This window comes from Nicotiana attenuata, chromosome 7 (assembly GCF_001879085.1).
Source record: "Nicotiana attenuata strain UT chromosome 7, NIATTr2, whole genome shotgun sequence".
Taxonomy (NCBI): Eukaryota; Viridiplantae; Streptophyta; class Magnoliopsida; order Solanales; family Solanaceae; genus Nicotiana; species Nicotiana attenuata.
The window spans coordinates 90,046,948-90,057,288 of NC_031995.1; the positions used below are offsets into that span (position 1 = coordinate 90,046,948).

The window sequence follows — 10,341 nt, forward strand, 5'->3', positions numbered from 1 at the left end:
AATCGAGCTTGTTTTTCCACCCAATTGGGATAAAAAATTTTACCCCATCTATTTCAATGATAACCTCTGATGGTATATTTCGACCGTCTCCAACTATTTTGATCCTAGCCCACTTCATATGGTTCTTGAGTTCCGTCTCTTCCTCGGTAGCTATCCACTCACCACATAGTTCTCCAATTTCTTTGAAGATCTTTTGTGACCATAGGTGCATAGGTACTCCCATGGCTCTGATCCATGTAGTTTTAACTGGAAGAGAGTTGGGTATACAACCAGCAGTGGGGTTCCAACATTCTAGAAAGAGCCTTTGATTCTTCCATCTCCATTCTCCTTGAATGATTTGTCCAGCCATGTTCCTGTTTGGGAACTCGAAGAGGTACATGTCCCCAGCCATGTCATGTATATTCACCCTAAAAGCTTTGTTCCATACGACAGATAGCCATCTCCTGATATCTGCTAGGGTCGGTCTCTCCTTGGTTTCCTTCCCAAAATTTCCAATAATGCATCTTTTCAGAAGTCCATTATCCTTCGCTCCATGTATTTCTGCAATCTTTATAGTTCCATTTAAAGTGTTTCCCCGAACTCCATGAGGAATGTTAGGTTGCGATTTACTCTCTTTAACTGCTTTGTCATATAGGTAGTTTGCTTCAGTGATTCTGGGTGGGGCTGGGATAATTAATTGAGGTTCACATTTAATGAAACTTTCTATCCTAAATGTTACATCCTTCCATCCTGCATTTATGACTGACTCAGGAATAATAATAACTGATCTAACTACCCCCTGTAATGACAAGATGCTCATATATCTCCCATGTTCATTGTACTTCCTGGTACAGAAGTATTTTGAATTTCTGTCTTTTATTTTCCATCTCCTTACCATATTCTTTTGGTCTTTTGAAGCCTTTTTGAGTACAAAACAGATCCATTCCATAATACTTTTACTCATTGTTGATCGTCTCATCATGTTTCGACTTCTTTCCACCCAGTCAAACCATGTGTCTTTGTTGGAGTACCATCTGGTAATGTCAAAGGATCTAAAACCAGCATTGAAATAGATTATGCTTTCCCCCATTTCAGATCTTGTTTCCTGCTATAAAATCAATGAAAAGTATCTGGTTTATAGTCTTCACAGTGGGTGAAAACTAGTATGGGAGGAGTTTTAAGGAGAAAGGGATATTTTTCGGCGACTAAATCCACCAGAAAAGGTTGTTCTACAATCCTAGATAGTAGGAGAGAGAAGGATATCGGGAACCGTGTCTGGGAGCATTTTCCTCAAAATATTACTTTTCTAACAATTTGTTAATTATATCAGAAAATATGAGTAAATAACGCATTTTATTTATCCTATAGAAGTGGAGCAAGGATTTGAACCTTATGTGTTCCTTTTAAGTTATTGGGTTCGAAATGAATAAGTTATACATATTCAATGAATTTTTTAATACAAATATATTGTTTGAATAAAAATTACTGAGTTCGGCCGAATCCGCGTCCCGCACTCTACCTCCGCCCCTGATGATTAGTCGGTTTCAAGAAGGATTAGACAAACTAGTGTTATTGGCCACAAAGTGGTCCAATTCTTGATTGGATTGGACTGGATTTCTCCTTTGAGCGAACTCTTGTTTTTTTATACCTTCCCAAATCCCAAGAGCTCCCCACTTTTGCTCTGTTGGTGACTCGAACCCGCAACTTTAGTGTTGGAGCTAGAGGGTGCTTACTACTTGAGCAGCCCTCTAATTATCCTTGGGTGGACTCTCAATACGAAATATTACAGTTGTTTTTATGTTAACTATAATAGTGTTGGCAAAATAAGTCTATATTTGTCAACCCACCTAATCCGCTCATATTTTAGTGGGATAGATGAGTGATATTTATGTTGGGTAAAATTTGGGCTTCAACCTATATTTAACCCGTGGAATATAGGTATTCATGGGTAAATCATGAGTTAGCCTAATAAGTTATCTTCCAATTTTTGCTCACTCAAATACCTGATATCATTTTTGAAACCGAAAATGCTACAATGGTAATCCAACTCCTCTTCTATCGTATGTTTCTTCTCAATGTAGTTGACTATGTTAGTAATTTTTTCCCTTTTTTTTTTCTTTTAAACATTTTAAGTATTACTAGTATCTATGTACGTGCGTTGCACGTATATCCCTTGTCAATTGATTTAAATTTTGTATAACAATGATAAAATTTACTTGCATGTAGACCTATTAAATTTAAATGAATTAAATATTATTCGAACCTTCAAAAACAAAATATTAAATTAAATTTACTTAGATATTTGTTGCTTTCACTCTATATTTCTAAATGATTTTCTAATTATGGAATGTCATACTACAAAGCATTTTTTCCCCTTTTTCTCAACAAATAATTAAGTTCCAAAGTAATTTAAAAAAGAAAAAAGCCTTATGAATCAATAATAGTCCTATATTGGTGGTGGTTAGCGAATCAAGTTTTGTTTGTTTGATTAATTTTATAGAGATTTTGTTACCTTTTTTTGTAATTCAGTTTTTATGCATGACATAATTGTGAGTATGAATATAAAGTTGTATTATAATATTTCTCGAGTTTATAACCCAAATATTTGATGGACGATAGGCTGCAAATTTTATATATAAAGGGGACATAACTAACGGATTCAGAGTTATAGTAAAAAAAAGGATTTATCAAGATAAAGTAACAAGAGCACATAATAAATAATAGGATGAAGAGTTATGGTTGACCAAGAAAAAAAAACTTATTCTCCAAACTTCCATGCTTGCTGGTTAAAATTTAATAAGTAATGGTCTTCAACATTTTTATTGAACAGTACTGCCTCGATCTTTGTCCCTTATAAATTAATATAAAAATTATTTTAGATCAATTAAAAATGACACAAATAAGCAATATATTATATTAAAATAAATATACAAAAGAAGCCTACCTCTTCGTCAACAAATGTTAAATGCCAACGCAAACCTTCTCCTTTGTCGTTCTTATATTTTATTATTGGTCCTCTTCGAATAACCAATACCTTAATTACCCATTCAACATCATAAAGTTTAAGGTTATTTATTATGACACATTTTTTTTTCCAAATCCGATTTCATTACACTGCGCGAAATACCTGCAATATATAAGTAAAAGCTGCAAAATATTATGTAATAGATGAAAATTAATATTGTTACACTAACATTTGTTGAAATAACACAAACCATTAATCTCTAAAGATATACAATTAAAATATAATACTATGTCAATGTAAAAGACTTTGATATGTAAAAGTAAAAACTACGCCGAAAAACAAAGAAGTACGACACAAAAAACAATAAAAATAAAAGTTAAAGTGTCATTGTTTTTCTCTCTAATTCATAGACATGCATTACTCAATTACAAAAACGGAAACTTACTCAATTACGAAAAACAAAACCGATAGAGAGAATTAATATTACCTTTGGAGAAAATTGCTTCGTTCTACACCAAAATCTTTAGAGAACAATGAACAATGTGAAGTAATGTCATCTTTTATAGGAATAATTGGCTTGTTCTTTTCCTATATGATTTTATGCAATTAAGCTGAATTCTATCGGAGAAGATTAAATAAGGAATAATAGATTGTCAAAAAAGGAAAAGGCTACAAAAAAAAGCATTGGTGGTGAGTAAACTGAAATTTGTGGGAGAAAATTAAATAAAGAAAAATATTGGTGTAAAAATAGGAAAAGGCTTAAAAAAAGGTGAGCTATGTAGAACCAAATCGGCCAAAAAGTAGGCGTCTAGAATTTGACCCAAGTAAACTATATAGCATTAATGTATGCGTAGCTTAAATGGAAAGAAAAATCAGTCTCAGGTAATTTATAATTATATTCTTAAATTATATAAATAAATAAGGTTATAAAAGTCGATCAATGTTTCAAGAATATTTTAGTCATTCAACATTTAACCTAAATTATTCGTGCTTTTATAATAATATAGATATAGATAGATATGGATATAAATATATTAGATAGATAGATAGAAAGATAGAAAGATGGATAGATAATATAGACATAGATTATTATCAAAGTCTAGAGCTTGTTGTTGGAATTCCCAAAATACAGGTTTAGCGGCCTAAAGGTACAAATATAATATTACTAATTAGTTGAATTCAAAGTTTTAGATGTTCTAAACATTTCAATATTATCTAATGTTAATTACCATTTTTATCTAATATTATCTAATTACCATATTATCTAATATTGAACTATTTCTTAAAATATTTTATCTTTCAAATCATAAAATAAGATCAATAGCACATAATAAATTCAATTCGAATAGAAGTATGCACAAGAGTGTTATTTTCTTTGTGGTTAATTATCAATAGAATTCATAAAGATATTTATAAAACTTGAATAGGTTTGTATATCATTAGGTTTTGGAATGTAAGTTGGAATCCTATGAATCTTCCTACACAAGGGCTACATTAATATATTTTTGTTGGAAAAAAAAAGCCTAAACTATATTAAAAACCAAATCGGATACAAAAGGAAATATTACAATTATGTCCAATACTCTAGCTATATTTTAGGGCTATTTTGGTAAACCGATATTGTATTCATGCTTTTATAATAATATAGATATAGATATAGATATAGATAGATATAGATAGATATAGGTTATTCTTTTTCTAAATGGATTTGAACAATAAAATACGTTTTCAAATTAAATTAGTAATAGGATATTATAATACGTTTTCAAATTAAATTAGTAATAGAAATTTTTTAAAAGTATATCCTAAAAGTAATAGGATTACATGACTAAAAATATGTCTCTACCCGGAAAGTAATTATTCCAAAAGAAAACCTAACGTGTTCCTAAAGGTATTAGTTTACATGTTAACATGTAGTATTATATGTCTATGCCGAAAGTAATTATACTAATAGGACTCCTTAAGGATATCATGTAGAATTCCTAACGTGTGGTATATGTCCTAAAACTAATAGGATTATAAGGCTAATGTCTAGAATTCCGATTATGTCCTGTTATTGTGCTTAATATTATAAGGTTATTTTTATAAATCGATATTATATTCATGCTTTTATAATAAATATAGATAGATAGATATAGATAGATAGATAAATATAGATATAGATAGATTAATTTATTAACTTTCATTTTCATAAAGACAAAGATTAATTATCGTTGATTTCCTTTTCACCTTCTAATAAATTAAAAGGTACTGATCAAAAGCATCACGACCTTTTTGGATGAGCCAAAACCTAATTTCTAAGACGCCAAAACATTTTAATAGGAAATTTTACGTTACAATCTTTGCTAAGACCCAATAGTACTCCAATTTAGTCAACCAAAATACTAAAAAAAATAAAAAGCTAACGTATTACATGCTAACATGTAGTATTAAATGTCTATGCCCGAAAGTAAGTATATTAATAGGACTCCTATAGGTGTGGTATATGTCCTAAAACTAATAGGATTATAAGGCTAGTGTTTAGATTACGATTATGTCCTTTTATTGTGAGTTATTATGCTTAATATTATAAGGTTATTTTGGTAAACCGATATTGTATTCATGCTTTTATAATAATATAGATTTAGTGTTTTTTTCAGAAAATATCTTGTTCTTTCTAGGTGCATACTTAAATATCAAGAATAGTTTAAGAAGCAAAAGCAGATTTGTATAGTTTTCCATTTATTCTTGAAGAGTACATGTTAAAAAATAGAATGTTTTTTTTCTCTCACTTGTACTACATCACTTTTGATAAAAGGTACTCAAGAGTATATTAAGAATTTGTGTTTTTTCCTTATTATTATTTTGAATTTGTTCAATTTTATATTGAATTGCAAACAATATATGAACGAAGTGAAAAATGCAGAGTCATATATTATTAGTGATATTGTTTGAAGTGCATTATCTTCCTAAAATAAAAATTGTCATATTTTATGGGAAGAGTAATTTAAATTTATAATATGATAGTCAAATTTGAATAAATTTAACAATGAAGAGTATATATTATTCCGGTTAAGCTTATGTCATTAAGTAATCTGAGCAAAAGAAAAATTATAAATTGGACTTGTTAAAATATTACACTAATATAATCTGGGTTAACCCATATTCAACCAGCCCATTTAACACCTAACCGGTTTTCGACCGACATGAAATTAGGGCGGATTGAGACCAACTCGTTTTTGCTCAACCCATTTTCAACCCGTCCAAATCTGACCTAACCCGCCCATTTGCAACCATTAGGTTAACATTAGTAGGAAAGGCACCTCAAAACTTTTTGAGTCAAAAGGAATTATGAGAGAGTTTTCTTACTTTCTTGAAGCAACCTATAGTTGGGATGCATCATGTTGCTTCACTTAATTTATCAATGATCAATTTCTTCAACAATTACATGTGATCATTTATAAACTATGCACATAAGTAAAAAATATTGAGTTCAAAGAAATTTTTGTATTGGTGAATATGGACTGTAATCCCTCTGTTGTTTTCCTTTGTCAACTCCTTCAAGTTTATAGAAGTCCAAGTGATTCCAGGTGCTGAACATGCTCCTGTGGCAATGGCGGCGGTGACGAATCATTACTAGCCACCTCGCCAACATCCTCAACAACATATTCCTACACAAGAAAGCATATCAGATAGAACCCTAATAAGCTTTGTACGGAAAAAAAGGGCAACCAGGTGCATGAAGCATCCCCATTCACGAAGGGCACCAGGGAAGGGCCGCAGCCTAAGGGGTGTCATAGGCAGTCTACTCTAATGCAAGCATCAGTAGCTGATTCCACGGCTCGAACCCGTGACCTATAGGTCACACAAAGACAACTTTATCGTTGCTATGTTAGAAATAATAAATAAATAGGAGTAATAAATAAGCTCAGTAAGAGTTATGATGAATGAGCACAGAAAAAGAAACTAGAACTGCAAGTATCAAAAAGTAAAACATTCAACCCCTGCTTATGAAGTTCTATTTGAAGTTCTCATTTGGTGATAACAATGATAGGGAGGGAATGGCCAAAAATACTAGCATGGAAAGGAATATTACCCAACAATGTGTGTCTTAATTGTGTATAGAAATTATAGAGAATACCGGAATACCTTCAATCAATATAGGAACCGCGAAAAAAAGGGTTTGGCAATTTACATTTTGCAGTGCTAGTACACAATAGTAGTCAGAAAGTCGGATGCAAAACATAAATCAGAGTATAGTACTTCCTGATATGCTAATATCTGTACGTTTTCCACCTGATACTAACCGAGCACCCATGTCCTTATGCGACACTCTATGGATTATATCAACTGCTACCTTTGTGCACGGACAGTCATATATTTAACAACCGCAAACATTTTGAAAGAGAAACAAAAACAAGGATGTGGCTTACCTTTGTCAGTATTCTTTTCTCAAGTATGTGGTAGCGTCGCTGCCAAATTCTCTGTCCAACCATTGTAGCAACCAAAACACTGTAAAACATGCCAAAGATGGCAAACACTGCTAGCACAATTACAGCTATGATTAATAATACCGGTATCCCAGATTCACCTTCACCTCCAAAGCAATTCCCATATTCACATTCTGTGCAAGAATGATTCTCGGAGCAACATTCACATGTCGTGTTCGAACAATTCTCTGAGCATATGTTACAATTGATGCAGATATAAGTTGTACCTGTTCGACGCGTATGACAATCTGCACACATTCTGCAATGATAGGAAAAAGGAAACAGTATCAAATGAACTCCATTTCCTCAAAAGAAAAAGAAAAGGATCTGAAAGAAAAACAATTCTCCAGCAAGTACAGTACGAGATGTTAATGCAAAAGATCAAAAAGACACTAAAAAACTAAAGATGCAAAGACAGTCAATCAAAAGATTCTTTAGTGTTTTATTTCGTTTATGATGTCAACAAACAGTTACCAACTTGTACCCAGTGCAGTATCAAGGTTACTATGATCAGGAGGAAAATAGTCTATCGGGAACAGCCTCTCTACCCCCGGCGTAGGGGTAAGGTCTGCGTACACACTACTCTTCCCAGACCTCACTTGTGGGATTTTACTGGTTGTTGTTGTTGATCCGGAAGAAAATAATGAAAGTTAAAAGAACATAAAACACATTATTTGTACCCATCGCAAGAGCAACAAGACAATGCATTCTGGCAGGGCTGACCCAAATCATCACGCACACTTTCATCAAAGCAAGTTAAGAAACAACCAGATATGCCCATCAACGCGAAAAACAACACTGCCCCTGCACAAAGCCAACCAACAGCAATAAAATTAACTCTTTTATCATTTAAGAATCGCTACGTACTGAAAATAGTAAACTCAGAATTTTGGATGATGCAGTATATGCATCTTAAGAAATCTATGCATCAAGTGCTCTCGCCTCGCCTCTTTCATCATGATTATTCCTACTGTTTTCTATTATCATTTCTGTTTGTTTCAGTTGGGTTTTTTTTATAACCAAGAGATTCCTGAGTTAGCTCCTCCAATCCCAACTGTACTCACAAGTTCAAAACTCGGGGGGAGTGTGAGCCCGCCCCTCTACCATTCTCCCAGTTAAATACTAAGCTTTATTAAGTGACAGAGTTCCACACTTTATGTATTACGTTCCTTACCGCTGAACCAAAGCCCTGAGGTTTAAAACTTTGGAATATCCAAGTAAATATTGTTTATCTCATATTCTTCCATCACTCCCCAACCAAATCTCATTTACCAACAACAACAACAACAACAAACCCGGTGTAATCCCATAAATGGGGTCTGGGGAAGGTAGTGTGTACGCAAACCTTACTCCTACTTTATAAAGATAGAGAGGTTGTTTCCGATAGACTCTCGGTCAAATCTCATTTACCAAGGCAATTTATAAGACATAGAATCCCAAAACCAGCAGGGAAAATCAGGTCTTTGGAGCCTAGTGGTACCGAAGTTACATGATATGGGTAGGTAACAAGTCACTAACAGCTGTCTCTGACGTGGTTGTTTTGTGCATCTATCTGGATTGATCATCCAGTTGGAAAAAGGAATACTCCTATTAAGGAGACAAACAACAGTTTGACATACATACATAAACAAATGTTGATAACTAGTGCGAATGAATATGTTTTACCGCATATGTAATAGAAGCATAGTTCGCTGCCAAACCCCCAGTGCAAACGAAGCCATGACTTCTGATGTGTATCAATCACATATACTAAATATCCCAGTGAAGCTATAACCTGCAAAACAGAAGGTTAGTGATCAATTGAAGATATAGTCCCAGTACTACTTCAGTAAATATATAGAAATGAAGAAAAAAGCTGTAAAGAGGGCAACCACATACAAGCTGAACAGCGAGAAAGATGACCAAAATGTCTGTGGTCACAAAGAACCGAAATTTTAAGGTTCGCCATTTTCTATGAAGATCGTTAACTCTCAAGTAAAAGGGAGCCTCACAAGTCGTACAATGAGCAAATGCAAATCCTTCCTGTAAAAAGACAAACTTTAGGGAACATGTATATATTCAATCTGATGATAAAATCTATGGGTCTTTAGTAAGAAGTGATCCGCCAGCCGGCCTTTGCCTATAATGATGCAAATGCAAATAACTAATTGAATACTTGGTCTAGTTCAGGACAGAGTAATCACTTACAACAAATGAAGACAATTTGATTCCTAATCATACTATTTTACAGAATCAATACATGTCTAACAAGTCCTAAGTTATGGCAAAGTTTAGGCTAAAACTTCTGACGAACAAACGATCTGAAAATATACCTTCACAGCACGCCATTGATCAAGGCATTCTCGGTGAACATACTTTGATGTACCCTTGCACTTACACGGTGCAATAAAATCCATGCCTAAAAAAGAAAAAGTTAAAACAATCATAAGTATCTTGCTTCTCATGCATCGATAAATTCATTATCCAAAAAAATACTAATATGCTTTGAACATAATAAACAAAGGAAAAACTCTAACAAGAACCATTCAGTAAAAGACATTATCTGCATACAATAACCAAAGAAGAATTTAACAAGAAGCATTGACCAAATGATAACATGCTGACAACTCCTTTTTGTCAAGATGTTTTTCCCTTCGTTCATTTGATCTGAACAATTTCAATCAATCAATCAACTTTTTTACCTCAAGTGCAAATCAAGTATTTTTTTTTCCCCATAAATAAGCCAAATTACTTAGGCTTGACTTTTATCATAGTTCGACAATCTACTGCAACCCTCCTCCTTTAACCAGACTTGGAATAAGCTATGATCTGTGAATATATGTTGAGTTCAATCTGACTATTTCGAAAAGAATAAAAGATGTGTGATATATTACACAATGCACCAAACTGAGAGTACCACAACAAAACAAACACCACATCTTCAAACAC

The 10,341-nt window shown here is 33.0% G+C and overlaps 1 protein-coding gene across 3 annotated transcripts in view; it reads right to left on the minus strand.

Moving 5' to 3' along the window:
* Nucleotides 6,242-10,341, minus strand: part of LOC109229452 — a 4,789-nt gene continuing 689 nt past the window's right edge. For 2 of the 3 annotated variants that reach the window (XM_019394891.1, XM_019394890.1), the window contains exons 2-7: nucleotides 9,726-9,811; nucleotides 9,292-9,435; nucleotides 9,079-9,187; nucleotides 8,094-8,217; nucleotides 7,357-7,672; nucleotides 6,242-6,594 (exon numbers count right to left, since the gene is read on the minus strand). In XM_019394891.1, the coding sequence (XP_019250436.1) occupies nucleotides 6,490-6,594; nucleotides 7,357-7,672; nucleotides 8,094-8,217; nucleotides 9,079-9,187; nucleotides 9,292-9,435; nucleotides 9,726-9,811 (884 nt within the window). In that variant the 3' untranslated portion in view covers nucleotides 6,242-6,489. Of the gene's footprint in view, nucleotides 6,595-7,356; nucleotides 7,673-8,093; nucleotides 8,218-9,078; nucleotides 9,188-9,291; nucleotides 9,436-9,725; nucleotides 9,812-10,094; nucleotides 10,311-10,341 lie in introns of those variants that run through there. The other variant, XM_019394892.1, reaches the window with a different exon arrangement.